Source organism: Raphanus sativus, chromosome 7, assembly GCF_000801105.2.
Source record: "Raphanus sativus cultivar WK10039 chromosome 7, ASM80110v3, whole genome shotgun sequence".
In the NCBI taxonomy this organism is placed as follows: Eukaryota; Viridiplantae; Streptophyta; class Magnoliopsida; order Brassicales; family Brassicaceae; genus Raphanus; species Raphanus sativus.
Genome location: NC_079517.1, coordinates 21,686,349 through 21,705,660, shown reverse-complemented (window position 1 = coordinate 21,705,660; position 19,312 = coordinate 21,686,349). Strand labels below are relative to the sequence as shown.

Genomic DNA, 19,312 nt, shown 5'->3' with positions numbered 1-19,312 from the left:
GCATAGTTCAAGATCATCTTGGTCTTCGTGACAGAAACGCAACATCGATCGACAGGCCTAGACCAATATCGATCGACATCGAGCCACCACCAGCAAGGAGAGCACGCACTACAGCAGAAGTTGATGAAATCAAACATGAGCTGTACGAGGCTATGGATGCCATGGAAATGAGACTCAAAGGGACCTGTGAAACCATTGACGACACTGTTCACGAACGAATAAACAGCCTATGCAGAACTACTCGCCAAATGAAGGGCGCTATACGTGCTCTGCAATACCAAGGACAATGCTTACAATCGATCGACACAATAGATTATGAGTCGACCGACAGACCTCTCAGCGAAACGACCGACGCGCATCTAGTAGCATCGATCGACACCGAGTCTTTAGCAGACCGAGATCAGTTTATTCTTGACAGGATCGATGCATTACAGAGTGAGCTGAAGGAATTGTCCGTATATACCTACCAGACCATCGACAGGAAGGTTGGCAACATCGAATACATGAGATTCTGTGAGGAAACTTCAAGATACAGTCCTCAAGATAGATAAGAACAAACTAGGTCAGATGATGCCACAAGAAGCTTTGCTGCCACATGGTTCAACAGTAGGAGACACAAGATTGATGATTGCTGTCCAGTAATCAGCAGTTTCTGCACCCCATGAGTCACTCACCTACCACAGTCAAGCTAAATGACTATAACAAAGCGCTGAGTGGGAGGCAACCCACTATTAGGTTTTCTTTTATTTACCTTTATTTTATTATTTTTCATTTTTGCTTTTATTTTTCGGATATGTTTTGCAGTTTTATTAGATCCAAGTAGAATGATGATTCCGTCGACCGACATTCACCATTCATATCGCTCGACACCACACGACCATTACTAACGATCGACGTATACCACTACGAATCGATCGACACCTTCTCGATCAGGTTTATTCATTCTAACTTGTTATACTTCTTAATTATGATTTATTTTCTTTACCTTACCACCGGCTGTGTTACACTGGGACAGTGTAATTTAAGTTTGGGGGGAGTTTACTAATATGTGTTTTTATTTGGTTTTTATTTAAATTGTCTTTCAAAATTATTTTTCGCATAAGTATTAAATAGGAACATTGATATAGATTTATACTTGATTGTCTGACCACTCTTTAGCACCATTCTAGATTACTGATTGCAGATAGTATTAAAGATGCTAAAGTGGATCAACCTGTCATCTATATTCACTAGCTAAAGATTGTTTGAAGGAACCAAAGCTGACCTCCAACACTAATACTGACTTATTTGCTTGTCTTGGGACTTGGAAATCACTGGAACGGATCCTCTTACAAGTCTGGAAGGTAAAAAGTTTGTGTGTTTCTGGTTCCCTTCCTTCTCTCTCTTCAGCGTCTCAAGATCTAAGTTATGTTATAAAAGATTGAAATGATTTCTTGAGAGGCAGAGGGGTAGGAGTGTCTCCTGAGACCCCAGTATTCTAAATCTCAAGGATGATCACACATTGTGGAAACGAGGGATAGGTAAATTACCAAAGACCCCATTATTCGCTACACTTTGTCAAAAATGTATGAGTTACAATGCAAATGTCAATGAGATGGACTAGATGACCTTTGTGGCATCGAAACCTGTTGAAATTGAAACTAATAAGAGATTCAGAGAAGAGAGATGAGGGGAGAAAGGGATCAGAGAAGACTACCTGTGTGTTCAGATACTTGTTTGAGTTGAATCCATGTGTCATTTGATCGATACTCCCAAGGTAAAGCCTGCACTTTTATTTTATGTTAAGAAATGAGGTTAGTAGAGGGGAATGTCAGATGAGATTTGCTAAGTTGTTGACTAGATGAGTTTGGTTGCTAAGCTAGGATAAAACATAATGAACTTCTGTGATTAGGATGTTTAGACATGGATTGCAAACCCATAGAGTGATGACTTCAATATTTTGAATCTTTGAGTTCCTACTATTTTCAAACATTTTCCAAAGACTACTGTTTTTGCTTGAGGACAAGCAAAGGAGTAAGTCTCGGGGAGTTGATATACCATGGATTTTACCCGTTTTAACCATGGTATATTAGTATTTTATTATATATTTAATCCGTTTTCTAGCATGTTAGGTATGTTTTCAGGTTCAGGAGCATTTTGTGAGAAAGTGATGTTTTGGAGCATTTTGGAGTACAAGAGATGATATACCCGAGTTGACCATTCAAGACCAAGTCGGAAGTCAACATTGCGATCATAATCGATCGATACTCATCCAGAGTCGTCGATCGATGTAGCTGAGAAGATCCGCGTACTAGAAGATTATAATCGATCGATACACATCCTGTGTTGTCGATCGATATCGAGGACGAAATGGTTTAGCCGACTACTTCACCAAGACTTCACCAACTTACGAGATTGCCCCTGACAATTTTTTAACCTAATGGAAATGCTTAAATATTCCTGCTAAGTGTTTTTTGACGGCAACCTTCGAAAGAAGCAAGCTTTACAACCTTCAAGAGAAAAGCAGAGAGTGTGAGAGAGAGACTAGAGTTTTATATTGTTTTGAGAGATTGGAGAGATTTCTCATCTCCTTTTGTATCTCTACTTATTTCTATCTATGCAATTCATTCATCTATCTATTGTTATGAATTGTTAAGCTATGTCTGAGTAGTCTACTTGTTAGATCTAGGGTTTAAATAGGTTTGTGGGATTAGCCCCAAACTATAACTGCTAAGTTGTGGTACTCATCAAATGGATTGCACCCTATGCTTGTTTTAGATTAGCTAACAAGAACATAGATCACTAGGATCTTTGATTATCTTGAATTATCCATTTGAACTTGCCTATCTCCCGTTGAGAAGAGCGACATCTCCTCCTTGAGACCTTGTGTTCATATTCGGCTCGCGCCTAGGCAGATCTAGAAGCCGTCGATCGATATCTCGACAGGTGAATCGATCGCCGCTGCGAAAGGTGTATCGCTCGATATCTCAAAAGGATATCGATCGAAATTTTTCTGCGCCAACATTATGACAGTTGAGGCCAGAGATCTAGATTATTTAACCAGTGGTACTTCACTTGAGTTAAGCGGCTGAGATCTATAGTACCATGCAAGCAACTTATTAAAGCATTTATAGAGATTATAATCTCAATTCCTGAATAAAAGCCCTATGTCAAGCACTCTTTATCACATTTAAACAACCCATCATATTGTTAGTTAGAGCAACTACCTTGCTCATTTTAGGAATTGTTACTTTTTACTTTCATCATATAAACCAACCTTGCCTAGGATTGATTAGTAGATTTTATTTAATTGGTTCTCTAGCTCCTCGTGATTTGATCCCTAAGTACTACAACTGTACCTCTTATTTGAGAGAGTAAGCTCTACTGGGTAATTTGAGCACTATCATGTATTCTCTTCGACTGCAGCAACACCGGACGTAAGGTAGCTGAAGGAAGAGTGGCTTCAACAGATCCGAAAGAGATGTGTCACTTTGTGCCTCTGGGTCCAAATGAAACAAGGTGTGGGTTGAAGTGGCTAAGATTGGTGATGCAAAGGTGCGGAGGCCAAATTCAGAGATTGAATACATCTCTGATGCAATAGGTTCGGTTGTGGCATGGCCAAATGATAAACTGAAGTTGGTGTGAAAGTCTGAAACAATGTATTTCTAGTTGTGTTTTTTTTTATCGACGGCTCTAGTTGTAGTTTGAACTTATGTGAAGTTATGTGTAATATTTATGTGTGATATTATGTGTAAGTTCACAAACAAAAACAAATATTATGTGTAATATTAAGATATAATCTTGTGTACTGTCGTTCAAATCCTTAAACTCCAAACAAATACCTAAACACCAAACAAATCTCCAAACCCTAATTCCAAATCCCTAAACCCTAAACAAATCTCCAAACCCTAATTCCAAATCCGTAAATCCCAAACAAATCCCTAAACCCCAAACAAATCTCCAAACCCTAATTCCAAATCCCTAAACCCCAAACAAATCCCTGAACCCCAAACAAATCCCTAAATTGTTTTAGATGATAGATTTTTAAATTATAAGAAATCATATTGTAATCTTAATTTTTTAAAAATCATTTGTTAAAAAAATTATAAAACTCATTTGTCCAAAATTCCAAACCCTATAGTCTTTGTACATACAACTATGTCTTAGTGTTTATGAATACATGAGTTATATTGATGAGTTTTATAAAAACTCATATAAAATTTTATACATATACGAAATTATTTTTTAAAATTTGGAATACTGGTAATAAAAATTTTAAAATTTAATTTACTTTTTTTTTGCTTATAAATCTATTTTATGTTAATTTTCAGATTTCAAAAAAAAATAATACTCTGAGCCAATGGGGAGTAACCTCCATGATTGCAGACGTATTGCATACGCCGATGGATGCATCTCGCCATCATTGATCAGAGTCGTTCTTTTCTAAGCCAATGAGGAGCCACCACTAAGATCGCAGACTGATTAATCCTACACCGTTTGATTTACTGAACTAACTTTGATCAAAACCGTTCATTTGTTTTTCTCATTCTCTTCTCTCAGAACACAACTCCGAACAAAACATCCTCTTCTTTCAGAACAAATCTAAGATCTGAAAGACGTGTATGTCTCGTGATCTTTGATTTGGATGACTCTTAGTTCCGTTCGCCGATTGAAATAAAGCAAATGGATAAGACATGGGTTTGGCTGCCAAGGTATAACCTAAGATCTCTCGATCTCACTTGTATTCACCGATTGAAAGAAAGCTAACTACTTTTTCTGATATATCATGTACGAATAATGACGAGTACTCAGAAGGAGCAACTAATTTCGTGTATTCATTAGCAAGAAGATTGGGAAATCTGTCTGAAATGCTGTGTCCTTGCAGAGACTGCCGCAATTTAAGCCATCAGCTAGTTGATAAAATAGTCGAGCATCTAGTGATTAGGGGTATGGATAAGAAGTACAAGAGCTCTTGTTGGAGTATTCATGGTGAAAAAAAGAGAATCTAAAGAAGACACTGGTCCTCAAAATGAAAGGGAGGCATATGAGTTGTTTAAGACAGCATTCTCCATGGATGAAGATGGTCCAAATCAGACGAATGAAAGTGAGGTGGAGCCAAATGATGGTGATGAAGCAGCAGAGGAAACTGAGTTTAGGAAAAAGTTAAGAGACGCTGAAACGCCATTGTACTCGGATTGTATCAAACACACGAAGGTTTCAGCAATCATGGGACTTTACAGATTCAAGGTTTAAAGTGGTGTGTCTGAGAATTACTTCGATCAGCTGTTGGTTTTGCTTCAGGATATGCTACCTGAAAACAATGTGCTTCCAAAGAGTATGGATGCAATCAAGAAATTTTTGAAGATATTTGGTTTCGGCTATGACAATATTCATGCTTGCATGAACGATTGCATACTATATAGGAAGAATTTTGAAAAACTAGAAAGCTGTCCAAGATGCAAAGTTTTAAGATGGGAGAAGGATAAGCACAGCAATGAGATAAAGGTTGGGATCCCAGCTAAGGTCCTTCGATATTTTCCAATCAAGGATAGATTTAGGAGGATGGCTGAAGATCTGTGTTGGCACTATACCAATGCCACTGAAGATGGTATGATGCGACACCCCGTTGATTCTATCTCTTGAGCACAAGTGAATGATAAATGGCCAGACTTTTCTGCTGAACCAAGGAATCTTCGACTTGGAATTTCTACAGATGGGATGAACCCTTTCTCCATGCAAAACACCAATCACAGCACATGGCCAGTGTTGTTAGTGAACTACAACACGCCTCCAACGATGTGCATGAAGGCTGAGAATATAATGTTGACATTGCTGATCCCTGGTCCAACAGCTCCTGGTAATAACATAGATGTCTACTTAGCACCATTAATAGATGATCTGAAAGATTTGTGGGCTGAGGGTATTGAAGTCTATGACTCATTTCGAAGAAGAATTTCACACTTAGAGCCTTACTGCTTTGGAGTATCAGTGACTATCCAACATTAGGAACCTTGTCTGGATGTAAAGTGAAGGACACAAGCATGCAATGTATGTGGAAAGGATACACCTTCTAGGTGGCTTAAGTTCAGCCGCAAGTTTGTCTACATGGGAAATAGAAAGAGACTACCGCCTGACCATCGTTACATATATAAAAAAGCTTGGTTCGACAACACAGTGGAGGAAGGGAATGCGAGTAGGATACAAATTGGCACTGAGATATATGTGACATTACAAGCTTTTAGGAATGATTTTGGAAGACATCTAGATAAGGAGAAAAAAAGGAGAAGACTAGAGTTGGAAGATGATGAGATGGTTCAAGAAGAAGAGTGTGAAGAATCAAATGATCTATAGTGGTGGAAGAAGAGATCAATATTCTTTGAACTACCTCACTGGAAGGTAAAGCAGAGTAATCAGGAACTATATTCTCTCCTTGTTGTATATGAATATGCCTAACAGTTTCTTGTTTAATGTCTTAGGATATGCATGTTCGTCATAATATTGACGTTATGCACGTTGAAAAGAATGTGTCGGATGCTATACTGTCTATCTTGATGCAAAGTTCGAAGTCAAAAGATGGTTTAAAAGCAAGAAAAGACTTAGCAGATATTGGAATCAGAAGTCACTTGCACACAGAGGTTAGGGGTTCGAAAACATACTTACCTCCAGCATCGTATTGGCTATCCAAGAAAGAGAAGACCATTTTCTGCAAAAGGTTATCTCAGTTTAGAGGTCCTGATGGTTATTGTCGTAATATTGCGAATAGTGTTTCAGTTACCCTCCTAATATAGGTAGTTTAAAGTCGCATGATCATCACGTGCTAGTACAGAACTTGTTACGAGCTGCATTAAGAGGGTTGTTGAATAGTGGTCCTAGGATTGCCATTAACAGATTATGCAGTTACTTTAACAGGTTGTGCCAACGCATCATTGACCCGGAGAAACTTATATTAATAGAGACAGAGTTTGTGGAAACAATGTGTCAACTGGAGCGCTTCTTCTCTCCATCTCTTTTTGATATCATGTTCCACCTTCCAATACATCTCTCAAAAGAGGTACACTTGGGAGGACCAGTTCACTTCTGCTGGATGTATCCATCTGAAAGGTTTGATGTACTCATTTGCTTCGATTAATGTATTTCTTGCAATGATGTTTGACTAATATTAATATTGCTGGACTGAGTTATAGGTACATGAAAACACTAAAGGCCTTTGTTAAGAATTATGCAAGGCCAGAAGCATGTATGGCTGAGGGGTATTTAGCTGGAGAATGTGTTGCATTTTGTTTAGAGTTCCTTCAAGATTCAGTACAAGTTCAAGAACCAGTTAATCGTAATGAAGATATTGAGGCTGATAGAGTCGTGGTTGAAGGTCGACCTCTGCAGAAGGGAGTAGAGGTTACCCTTTCAGATAAAGATAGAGACATTGCTCATCGCTATGTGCTAATGAACATGGCATCTATGGATCCCTATGTTAAGTAAGAGGTTACCCTTTTTGTTTCATCTACTTTTAATTATAATTTGTTGTTCAAACCTGTTGTTTAATGTCAAATCAGGATGCATTTAGAAGAATTACAAGCTAATGATGCTCGATGTGCTAGAAATGAAACTCTGCTGTGGAAACACCATACTGAGCAGTTTGCAGAATGGGTTAAAAAAAAGTTTTTCAACTCCAACTCCTTTTCTTCTATAACATTTTATGAACATGTCGATATTTATGTATTTTGACAATACTGCTTAGCTCGTAGCTTGATGATGAACATGTTGTTAGATTGTTGGATTGTTGGATTGATGAACATGTTGTCTTCGCAGATTCAGTCAGACTCAACAAATAGTCATTCTAAGGAGTTGAGGTGGTTGGCATTCGGACCATGAAATGCTGCTTTAGCACATAAAGGGTTTATTATTAAGGGTCAGTGGTTTATACGGATGCGGTTAAGCGGAAGACTCAAAACAGTGGAGTAAGTTATGAAGCATTTAGCATGTGTAGATCAAGTGCTCGAGATATGAGACAAGTTGCTGATATGCTTACATATTATGAAGTTATAAAGGAGATTTTACTTATGGACTATCACATGTTCAAAGTACCGCTGTTCAGATGCAATTGGGCTAACACAAGGAATGGTGTGAAGGAAGAAGATGGCTTCACTCTCGTTAACCTTCATATGAACCAGGCAGCTTATTTGAAGGATCCGTTCATTCTGCCTTCTCAAGCAAAACAGGTTTTCTATTCTAGGGAAGATGATAATTCTAATTGGTATGTTGTTATGAGAGCACCATCTAGAGGCTACCATGATTTGGAAACAGAAGAGGTTTTAGGTGCTGCAGCTTTACACGTCCAATAAGTCGATGATCTGTGTGGTGAAGCTTCTGATGATGATAGTCTTTATGTTAGGGATGATTGTGAAGGGTTGTTAGTGGTAGATTGATAATATTTCATTTGTAGTGTTGATAGTTTGTTTAAACAAGGAAATGTATTACGCTGGCTTTTTTTAATATGATTAATTTTAAAAATTACAAATATTCGAAATAAATAATCCATTTTAAAAATATAAAATCAATATATATATATATATATATATATATATATTAAATATCCGGGTAAATAAAACGATTTAATAACACGAAACATTTGCTATCTTTGTATAACAAATTGCTATAGGTAACTTCAGATTAATGAGTATTAATAACAATTATAACATGTTATTATAAAGATTTAACAATTGCATAAGAAACAAAGCTATCGTTGTTTACTTAACTATAGCATATGAAAGATCCGCTATAGAAAGTGTTGGACCTATTATAAAGGGCGCTGTAAGAGCGTTTAAGGAAACGCTATGGTACGGGACTAATAGCGTTTAACGGCCGCTATTAATACCCACATTTCCTGTTGTGGCGGTCAAGTGAAATGCATTGCAGAAGTACCAAACTGCACATTGCCAGAAACAACGATCGCATCTCCACTGTGTTCTTGATCCATCTAAGGAGACTACAAACACCGGTTCTTCTATTGCGGAGCACCGGCAATCATGTGAGACGGACCAAGGCTTTATTCTTTCCAGTAGAGACATAAACACCTCAGGTTTTTCATAACCAAAATGGGCTGAGCATATATTAGTCATGATCATGTAATCCACCCGATCAACAAATTCACGACTAAAGTTAGGATAGTTGTGAACCAACCCTCCATCATCTACACTAAACGCTAGGTTGAGCATTCCATCTACATACTTGGCCAACAACAATCCTCTCTCAGCAGCAAGATGGAATTTCTCTCTTCCTTGATCAAGTAAATGGAGGTAGAAGAACTCATACATACCGCGCAAGTAGATGGCCTCTAGATTACCGGTTTGGTAGCACAGAAGTCAGAATTTTCTTACAGTATTAACCTCATCAATCCAATCATTGAAGTGAATGAGATCAGCAGATCGGTAGAAGAAGTCATCTCTGCCAATTTGATTGAACCCGGAGAAAGCAATTCTAGCACTACCGAAGTCCCGGATGTGACGTGGCTACCTTTGAGAGAACCTTATGGAGGATGGAAGGAGGGACAGAAGCCAAGTTGAAGTTCGGCATGGAGAGATATTCGTTTAATCGAGTAAATTGAAAGATTAACGTTTTTGGACAGGTGAACCTATTTATAATGGGGATGATCCTCTTACCGATAAGACTGTATTTATTATCCGACTTAAGAGTGATTTGATAGACGTCTTTAGAAGACGAGAAGACACGAGACACGACTTCTCACTGCAAGAACAGGCGCATGGGTTGGTTTTGAAACTTTGAAAAACGAACATGCAATAAAGAAAAATTCTGTGAATAATTAAGTGAAACTCACTGATTGAGATAGTCTAAATTCATGAAACTAAGAAAAAATTAACGATTTGATTCTATTAATACATGAAACTATGTAAAAAATTAACAAAATTAGATATTATTTGTGTTTTATATTTTGCAAATAAATGATATGTAGAAGTAGAATCGAAAACTTAATTATACTGAGTGGGTTATTTAATAACTGTCATTTCATGATTTCTGTCATTTCATGATTTAATTATAGATTCATTCAATTACCCTAGCGTGTCCCGTAATATTTTCAAAGCGACACGACTTCTCAAGCACGCTTCTGACTCCAATAGTATCTCTAGGCATTGGAACTATGTATAACTCTATATATTTAAGTGAAACTAACTAATTTTGATTGTCTAAATTTATGAAACTAACCAAAATTTCAGAATTTAGATAGTCTAAATTTATGAAACTATGTATATCTAGTCTAACAAATTTAGATATTATATTATTTTATTTTGCAAATAAATAGAAAAAAGATAATGGATTATTTAATGAGCAAGCAGTAAAAAAGATAATTAATTAAAATGGAAAATGGATCAGTAAAAATCAAAAATCCTGTAATTAATGATATTAAAAAGTTTCTTATAATCATTAATTACACTTGCGACTCTGCACTTGCGACTCTACACTTGCATTGAAACGCCACGAAACCATCATCACAATTGCATTTAAACTCCACCACAGTAACATACTTTAGTCACTCTGAAAATTCACCAAAAAGAGAAGAAAGGATTCATCATCTCATCTCCTCTATCATCTCTTCTTTCATCTCTCTACAAACAACTCCAAGATGACACACTACAATAAGCTTTCCGAGGTTCTTATAACCCCAAGGTCAGGTCTTGGCATTTCAGAGTCAAAATACACAGGGTCTACCCTGTCTATTCACTCTCCTATCTTACTAACACACTACAAGAAATCTTAGTATTAATAGCAGAACAGTATAGCGTTTTTTCCGATTGTGCTATTGTTTACATACCTCTTACTTTTAGATAGCGTTCGCGAAAATACAAACGCTATGTTAAGTTGGTCCGATTTTAATTCCACAACACTTTTTCGAAACATAGTATACATAGCACTTTTAATTTTGAAACGCTATGCATGACGAAAGCGGGAAAATAATTGACTTTCCCTCTCACCCTTGTTTCATTTTCCCTCCCACTCTATTTTATTTTCCTCCAAATATCTTAAACCCCAAACCTTATACTCTAAAACTAAAATTTTAAAACATCCACTAAGCTCAAAATAAAAACTTTAAACTCTAATATTTTTAACATCAAATCTTAAATATAACTTCAAATCTTAAATATAATTTCAAAATTAATATTTAAAAAAACTAGTCTCAAATCTTATATCAGTATCCCTAAACTATAAACACAAATTTGAAACATTAATATTTTAACAACAAATCTAAAAATTTACCTAAATATTATAAATAAACTCAAAGATTATTATTTTTCAACAATTAATCTCAAATCTCAATACCCTAAACCTTTAGACCTATACTCAAACATATACTCTAAACTCATAACTTTAAATTTAAACTCTAAATAAAAACATTTCAAACTTAAATCAAATTCTTAAAATAAATTCAAACTTTAACTTAAAATCTTAAATCAATAACCCCAAACCTTTAATCCTCAAACCCTATATACATATCATACCCTAAATCAATCACATACCCTTTAAACTCTAACTAGAAGTCTTTTTTTTTTTTTTGAACAACATACTCTAACTAGAAGTCTAATTCTAAACAACATACTCCAATTTAACTCTATACCCTAAACTCCAAACAACATATTCCACTTAACTCTATACCCTAAAATCCAAACAACATATTCCACTTAACTCTATACCCTAAACTCCAAACTACACTTGGAAGTTTTTATATTGTGTATGATAAATCTAATGTCTAAGTTTTTATTTTTCTAAATCTTATTTTCAAATTCAAACTTAAATCTTAAACTTTTTTCATCAACTCTAAACTATATTTCTTCATCCAAATATCTATCACAAATCTTAAATACAAACTCAAAAACTAATATATTCAAAAAATAATGTACATTCTCAAATCATGCAATACCCCAAACTTTGAAATATAATCATTTTGTTAATGTTTTATTGTTTTCTAAATGTAAATGGCTAACTTATTGTTATATTATTAAATAGTCAAGTAATATAATTACAATTCATAAATAACTATTATAATTAAAAAAATGGGTGAATCTTAAGCCATTGATTAATTTTAAATCAAAGGCCACAAATCAATCTTTTAGTTTTTATGTTCAGCCAATGAGAAGAGAGTGCGTGGATCGTCAATGTAGACCATTGATTAAAATATTCTATGGTCCAGATTCATTCAATCTGTGCTTCTTCCTCTCTCTTTTTCTTCTCTTTTGTTTCTACTTTTCTTTAGTTTCCTTCCTAATCTCACAGACCTAATATTTTCGTTGGTTCCTAATCTCACAGTTCTCGTGTCTCTGATCTCTTTCTTTATCAACACCAAACCTCGCCGTCGTCTCCACCAAGCTCGTCGTCGTCACCACCAGACCTTGCCATCGTCTCCACCACCGCTCGTCAGCGTCACCACCAGACCTGGCCGTCGTCTCCACCACCGCTGGTCGTCGTCACCACCATTGCTTCGCCCATTGAGGCGAGGACGATAAAGATCTTTTGACATCCTCACAACCACTACATGTAAAGTCACTTCCCCTTCCTTTTATTTGTTCTCTCTTTCTCTTAATCTTCCTTGTAATCGATTTTCGTTTTGTTTATAGATCTAAGAGGGTCCTGGGAAGGAGAAGCATTGGTGTGTCAGAGAACAAGAGGCTTGACTATTGAGGAGGCAAGGCGTGGTTGCAGTGGTGGTGGTGCGGCGAAGAGAACATGGCGCTTAGGGTTTAGATGCGACGGTGGTAGTTTTGTTGTTGTTGTCGTGAGCTTGAAGACAGAGGAGGTACGTCGCGGTGGTGGTGTGATGCGGCGGATGATGATGATGTTTAGATTTACCCTTAGGTTTTTTGGTTTTGGTTTTGGTTTAGTGATTCTTTTAACCTGGTTAAGTTTGGATTTAGATTTATTTATTTTGGCTTAGTGTTATACATCATTTTTTGTAAAGTATTAATAAAAGTTATTATATTTATTCTACTTCGTATACAAGAATATTTAAGAAACAATTACACTTATTTAATTTCAATAGCAGTAATATTAACAATATAAATTAATATATATATATATATATATATATATATATGTATTAAAGTAAATAATAACAAAAACAAAATGCTATTAAAAAATATTTAATTACATATGAAAAGGCGCTATAGCAAATCACAAAATGGTAGCACAACGAAAAAACGTTATCTTAAGTGATAGATCTATTATCGCGGCCGATGATACAGCATACCTAATAACGCTGTTGTATCGTTACATAGCGTTTTTCCGGCGCAATTAATACTCAATTTTCTTGTAGTGGGAGTTTCTCCCGATTTGCAGAACTTAGAATGGCATTAACACTGCCGTCTAGTTTTGATGACGAACCAGGGACAATCGACATATTTGTAGGTTACTGAATGTTGAGAGAAAAATTGTGAGAATGAATGGGTCTATATATAGAACGTCAGAGGTTGTGGGATAAATTTTTCCTAATCAGTTGAAAGCAACTTTTTTTCCCGCCCATAAAACCAAACGTCGTTATTAAAATTCTCGTTATGGCCGAGTCAGTAAACATTAACGGCTGAGTTATTATATGAGGTTTAGAGTTTAGGGTAAACTATTTAGGGTTTAAGGTTTAGTATTTAGGAATTATAGTGAATATAATAGTAAATATAACAAATAAAACAAATTCAGTTGAAAGTACTTAGTGAATATAATAGTAAATATATGGTTTAGGGTTTAGTGTTAATTATTTAGGGTTTAGGGTAAACTATTTAGGGTTTAGGTTTAGTATTAAGGAATAAGAGTGAATATAATAGTAAAAATATAACAAACAAAACAAATTCAGTTGAAAGTACATTGTATATATTCACTTTGATTGAATTAGGCTAACACCTTCTATGTAATGTTTTATTCAAGGAACCCTTTAACTAGTAAGACAACATATACCTCAATAGTTTGAATCGATTATAAACTCGAAATTCAACAAAGTAGACACATTAAGTTGATTGTATATATATACCCTTAAAAATCAATAAAGTAGACACATTCAGTTGCTTAATGTATATCCATTACATTTTTTTATTATAAGGTATATTTGAGGTAAGCTGAGTTATATTACCGATACGGCTGAGTTATATTAACCGATTCGGCTGAGTTATATAAACATTTTTCAATTTTAGGGAATGTTTGAGGTATGGCTGAGTTATATTAACCGATACGGCTGAGTTATATTAACCGATTCGGCTGAGTTATATAAATATTTTTATGATTTTAGGGTATGTTTGAGGTATGACTGAGTTATATTAACCGATATGGCTGAGTTATTTTGACGAAAAGGCTGGGATATATAAGTGAATGTCAAATACTAAATAAAATTTCACACTGAAAATCAAATACAAACTAAAATGACAATTTAAGTCCAGATATTACCACTAGCGAAACTAACTAAAGGTTCAGTTCAAGATTGCGTTAATGGCTGCATTTCCTCCTTCCTCGAGGATATCTGTTGCCATCTTCACCCGAATACGTTGAATATTTTTGTCATTTATCTGATCAAAAGTAACCCCAAGCGCTAAACACTCGACAAACTTTAACGTATACACCCTACAATCGCCACTTAGGGTGTTCTGTGGAACGTTTTGGGGATTTCTCCTTCTGAACGGAAACTGCTTTTTACTTGATTTTGGGAGATTGTCAGGAACGACAACATTCAACATCAGAGGCAGCATTTGCGTAATCGGCTTAAATGCCTCTACCATTTTATTCTCACTTTCTTCTGTCATCTCTCCAACGATACAATTGTAGCAATCAACCTTCTCCTTTACCAGATCCACGTGAAACGCCACCCAGTGATCGCCTTAACTTGAAGCACTCCGTACAAGTGATCCACATCTTCAACCCACTTCAAGTTTGTTGGAGAATCCTCTAGAAGCAGACCGTTGACTAACTTTTCATACCCACTACCTTTGAACAAAAACCGATCAGTTTTTATCTTGAACTATGGGTAATCGTGAACCCACATGGTGAGGTACCAAGAGTCAATGAAGGCAATGCGCTTCGACCAGAATGGGGTGGGATCTCGCATGGACCTTCCACTGAGAACATTCATATACGCAGCGACATGCTACACAAAGGGATTAACCAAGTCATCAAATAATATATAACTCAGCCGTGATATACTTAATAACTCGGCCATTAGATATATAACTGCCATATTATATTTAATAACTCAGCCGTAATGCTGAATAACTCAGCCGTAATAGAGACTTATATTATCAAACAACCATCCATATTGCTGGTCTGGCCATGGTCTTTCAGTGATGAGTATGTTGTAGAAGTCAAGCTCATGATCAGCTGTTCTCAATGGTTTTTTAGTTGTTTTCCGCAGTGGTAATGGTTTTGGTGGAATTTTACTTATGTGATCCATAAGGTTTGACACTTTAAATGGATCAGCAGGTGCTAGAGGATCAATATAGCGGTTGAAGGCTCAACATTCTTCCTCATGCACGTCGTTCCATCGTCTCCAATGTAAGGAAAATGAGGTTCCGAAGGAACTTCCACCAATGAACAACCCTATGAAGATAATTGAACAGTTCTCTCCCGATACTCCTTTATCCTGGCAGATCTAGCCACTTCCTCTGGCTCGACATCAGACTCCGGGAACACTTCGTTCTGTGCCGCGATCATGTCGTCTGTCACATCCGCAAGGGAACTGTCTGTCACACCCGCAAAGGAATTGTCCTATAGAGTTGGAATCGTTACTCTTATTACATTCGCACGTGGTGTACTAACGCCCACCTTTTGCTTCTTTGCTGCAGCCTCTTTCTTCTTCTTATCAGCGGATTCTTCCTTCAATTTTCTTTTAGCAGCGGCTGTTTGCTTCCTTAACTCAGCCGCTTCCTTTTTCTTTAACTCAGTCGCTTCCTTCTTCTTCAAAACAGCCTCTGCCTTCTGACCAGCCTCTGCCTTTTGAGCAGCCTCATCCTTCGGTTTTGGATTGACCTTGCAGCCGCGTTTATATGCTGGATGCTTAGGTACCTGAACATCCTTAGCAGGAGAAACAGTAAGGAAATCAAGATGATCCTTTTTAGCAGGAGTTGCAGCGTCCTTCTTCTTAGCAACCTTCTTCGCAGCAACCTCTTTCGCATCAGCCTCATCTTTCTCCGCATCAGTATCTTTAGTACCAGCCTCAAAAAAAATTCAACCAGATTCTTTTTCACCTCTGAAGCTTTAGAAGCTTCATTTTTCAGATTCAGTTTAACCCTTAAACCTTTGGCATTGACATTAGCAATCTCCTCCGCCATAGAATTTTTCACCTCCAGATCTTAACCAGTAGGGGTCTTATCTACCGTTGCTAGTTGACTATTAACGGACTTCTGCAGTAGAGTATGTGGTAGATTCTGTGGTGGATTCAGTGGCGAGGGTAAAGTTTTCTCCTGAGTGTTGTTAACAATGAAGCTTTGACCTATCCCCAAAACTTTCAGACGCTCATTCACTATATCATCAACAGTCTTCTGGACTAACTCACCAAAGTTGGAATTGAAGGCGTTTTACCGCGAGTCAAACGTAGTAAATCGACCTTCATATTGATCAAATCTTCTGGAAATATTATCCAGAGTACTCATTGTACTCCTCAGAGCCTCATTGTTCGGAAGATCTTCCCTACCTTCCTTCTCGCTACAAGCCTTTCCCGTTGCAACAGCTTCACCTTCACTGGTGTTCACTTCCTTCTGTTTCTTAACTTTCTTTTGCTTCTTAGTGGGTGGCTCAGCTTCTGACGAAACTCCATCCTTCATTCTTTTCTTCTCCTCGTGCCCTTTCACTTCTCAAAAACCTTTAACAAATCTACCAGCATGTAGGTCTATTATCAAATTAACCAGTTGTGGGTCTTCAGCTTCACCCGGCGATTGGGGAAACATCTCTTCAGCTGATTTCTTCATAACCATATTCCTAACACGCACCTGTAACAGGAACACATAACTCAGCCATCAAATTATTGATAACTCAGCCACTAAATAACTCATAACTGAGTCACCAAATAAGTCATAACTCAGCCATGAAACTATAATAACTCATAATTCAGCCATCAAACTATAATAATTCATAAGTCAGCCATCTACTAAATAAACTCAACTCAGCGTTAAACTTACCCGGTCGTGCTCTCTGATCTCCTCAGAGAATAAATGTTCGAAACTAGCACGCGTACGCTTTCCACGCCATCGCAAAAGCGGAAGCGAAATGTCTTCATTGTTCTCTTCGTTGTTGTCTTCATTGTTGACGACACTCCCAAAACGCTCTCCAAAGCAAGTGACAGATTCATACACCCAAATCAATAACACCTCCACCATGCCATTTATGGTGTATGTCCTTCCTTGCGGATCCAACATTTTAATAGAGTTAACAAGAACTTCATATCCAATCCGACCCCATGGATACGACATCATGGCTTCATCGTCGAATACTCTTTTAGCACTTTCAAATGGTATCCTAGAATTATGATGAAAAGCATAGAGTCCCATGGTTTGAAGAAATAACAGCCCTAACCATTTCCGCTGTACAAAATCCCAAGATGGACAGTCATCTAATGTTGCCTTCAGCTCATCTAACTTGGGTCCCATCCTAAGCGGCACCTTCAACAGCTCCCAAAACTCTTTGTATTGGTCGTCAGGTTCAATACTTTCCGTTGGCAATGGATCTGTGTTTACCCAGTGATCTCTTCAAACTCGTGTAAGCCAAATCTGATAGGTTCATCAATAACGACACTCCATACCTCCTTCTTATGTACTCGCAGCTGTCTACATAGTTGATAGTGTACGGTTCTACCAGACCACACGCTTTTGCGTTTAGCTAGCTTAGCAATTACACCAAGAGGACCAATCTCCAGTTCATCCCACACATCATGTCCTATTGCTTCTCTAACGCGAGGGAATTCTCCTGAATGAAAATTGTGATTAATCTCTTTAGCTTCGATATTAGAAGACCCTTCAGGGTAAAGTCTTGGAGGGTAATCCGGTGATTGAGCTTGAGAAATATCCATTTGATCATAGCAACGAAAATAAACATGATATAATAACTCAACCGCAGCATAATAATAACTCAGCCGAAACATAATAATAATCAGCCACAATTGAATAATAACTCAGCCACAACATAAATATAACTCAGTCCCAACATAATATAACCCAGCCGCAAATAATATATAACCCAGCCAAAAATAATATATAACTCAATCGAAACCTAATATATAACTCAGTCCAAATATAATACATAACTCAGCCGCAACCTAATATATAACTCAGACACAGCGTAAATCAAACTCATCAAAACAAACGCAGCCAAAACATAATATATAATCAGCCAGAACATATCAGAGATGACGATTTCGTAGATACGATTGCGGCGAAGAAGATTTCGTAGAAACGAGACGATTGGAGACGACGATTTCGAGTTACTTCGAGGCAGTTAAGAAACAATTTGGACACAATGTCGACTTGAGGTTACTTTGGTTACTTTGTCGAGACATAAGAACAAGAAAGAAAAGTAAATTGTGTTCTTCGGTTTTTTTTAACCGTAATAAATTGTGAGAGACGGTTGATTAGTGTGTGATGTGGAGTCTGATGTGGTTTTATCATATGTAACATGTATTTTTTGTTTAAAAATAATCTCAATTAAAAAAAATTAACTAAGGGATTTAATTATAGTTTATTATAGACATGTATAATAGTCTAGTCATTTTAACAAAATGTATAATAGTCTAGTAATAAACTAACTTTTTCATAATATTCTAGTAATTTTCTCTTTAAAAAAAGCCGATATATTGTAGTTGTTGAAATAAGGCCAAGCGGCAAAATGACCAAAGACTCTTAGTGTCATTCCCACTGAAGTACGCTTATGGGTCCAATGTTGTTCCTCCCATTCAATTTTTAAAACCTTTAGTGAACTTATAAAAACAATTTCCTTCGGACCCATTACGGCTCAACAGCACATTTAATTTAACTTATGCAACTTTAAACGGGAATTCGGCCAAAAAAAACCTGAACTTTTCAAAAATTACTAAAATAAATATGATTTTTAGGGCTGACAAAAAAAATACAAATTTTTCATTGATTTTAGAATTAATTAACAATGTTTTCGTTGATTTGCCAATTTAGCACGCCGTCAGCAAACTTAACGGAAAAAAATAACATCGTTAAAGGTTGGTGTTAAGTGAAACGACGTTGTTTTACATGATTTGGAAATAAAATCAAGTAGACCACTAGGTTCAAACCCAGGTTGTTTTGAAATGAGATGAAACGACGTCGTTTTACATGATTTGAAAATAAAATCAATT

At 36.6% G+C, this 19,312-nt stretch overlaps 3 protein-coding genes and 1 long non-coding RNA gene across 4 annotated transcripts in view; 3 read left to right on the top strand and 1 right to left on the bottom strand.

The window, feature by feature from the left end:
• The window catches only part of LOC108830965 (uncharacterized), a 12,383-nt gene extending 8,759 nt beyond the window's left edge, over positions 1 to 3,624 (top strand). Inside the window, exon 5 of the mRNA XM_056991432.1 lies at positions 3,499 to 3,624. Coding sequence (XP_056847412.1) covers positions 3,499 to 3,624 — 126 coding nt within the window. The remainder of the gene's footprint in view (positions 1 to 3,498) is intronic.
• Positions 3,625 to 4,965: 1,341 nt separating this feature from the next.
• Positions 4,966 to 7,455, top strand: LOC108830966 (uncharacterized). Its single transcript, XM_056991431.1, has 7 exons — positions 4,966 to 5,226; positions 5,281 to 5,587; positions 5,693 to 5,967; positions 6,040 to 6,291; positions 6,456 to 6,691; positions 6,751 to 7,080; positions 7,164 to 7,455. The coding sequence occupies exons 1-7, from the start codon at positions 4,966 to 4,968 to the stop codon at positions 7,453 to 7,455; spliced, it is 1,953 nt and encodes a 650-aa protein (XP_056847411.1).
• Positions 7,456 to 12,141: 4,686 nt separating this feature from the next.
• Positions 12,142 to 12,966, top strand: LOC130497620 (uncharacterized). The gene is made up of 2 exons (XR_008936620.1): positions 12,142 to 12,522; positions 12,603 to 12,966. It is a non-coding gene; the product is annotated as an uncharacterized LOC130497620 (long non-coding RNA).
• Positions 12,967 to 14,803: 1,837 nt separating this feature from the next.
• On the bottom strand, positions 14,804 to 18,019 carry LOC108834210 (uncharacterized). The gene is made up of 9 exons (XM_018607557.2): positions 17,806 to 18,019; positions 17,133 to 17,677; positions 16,883 to 16,943; positions 16,613 to 16,804; positions 16,313 to 16,501; positions 15,781 to 16,157; positions 15,574 to 15,723; positions 15,015 to 15,106; positions 14,804 to 14,942 (listed from the first exon to the last, which is right to left on the bottom strand). The coding sequence occupies exons 1-9, from the start codon at positions 18,017 to 18,019 to the stop codon at positions 14,804 to 14,806; spliced, it is 1,959 nt and encodes a 652-aa protein (XP_018463059.2).
• Between the last annotated feature and the right edge of the window lie 1,293 nt (positions 18,020 to 19,312).

Bases quoted from the DNA above. Each gene is read 5' to 3' on its own strand.
- LOC108830966 (XM_056991431.1), top strand. From the start codon at position 4,966: ATGGTGAAAAAAAGAGAATCTAAAGAAGACACTGGTCCTCAAAATGAA. The intron at 5,588-5,692 runs GTATGATGCGAC...GAATTTCTACAG, and splicing joins TACCAATGCCACTGAAGATG to ATGGGATGAACCCTTTCTCC. The intron at 5,968-6,039 runs GTGACTATCCAA...GTATGTGGAAAG, and splicing joins CTTACTGCTTTGGAGTATCA to GATACACCTTCTAGGTGGCT.
- LOC108834210 (XM_018607557.2), bottom strand. From the start codon at position 18,019: ATGGATATTTCTCAAGCTCAATCACCGGATTACCCTCCAAGACTTTAC. The intron at 16,158-16,312 runs GTTAAGATCTGG...CTGGTACTAAAG, and splicing joins GGTAGATAAGACCCCTACTG to ATACTGATGCGGAGAAAGAT. The intron at 14,943-15,014 runs GTACCTCACCAT...GTTCAAAGGTAG, and splicing joins ATTGCCTTCATTGACTCTTG to TGGGTATGAAAAGTTAGTCA.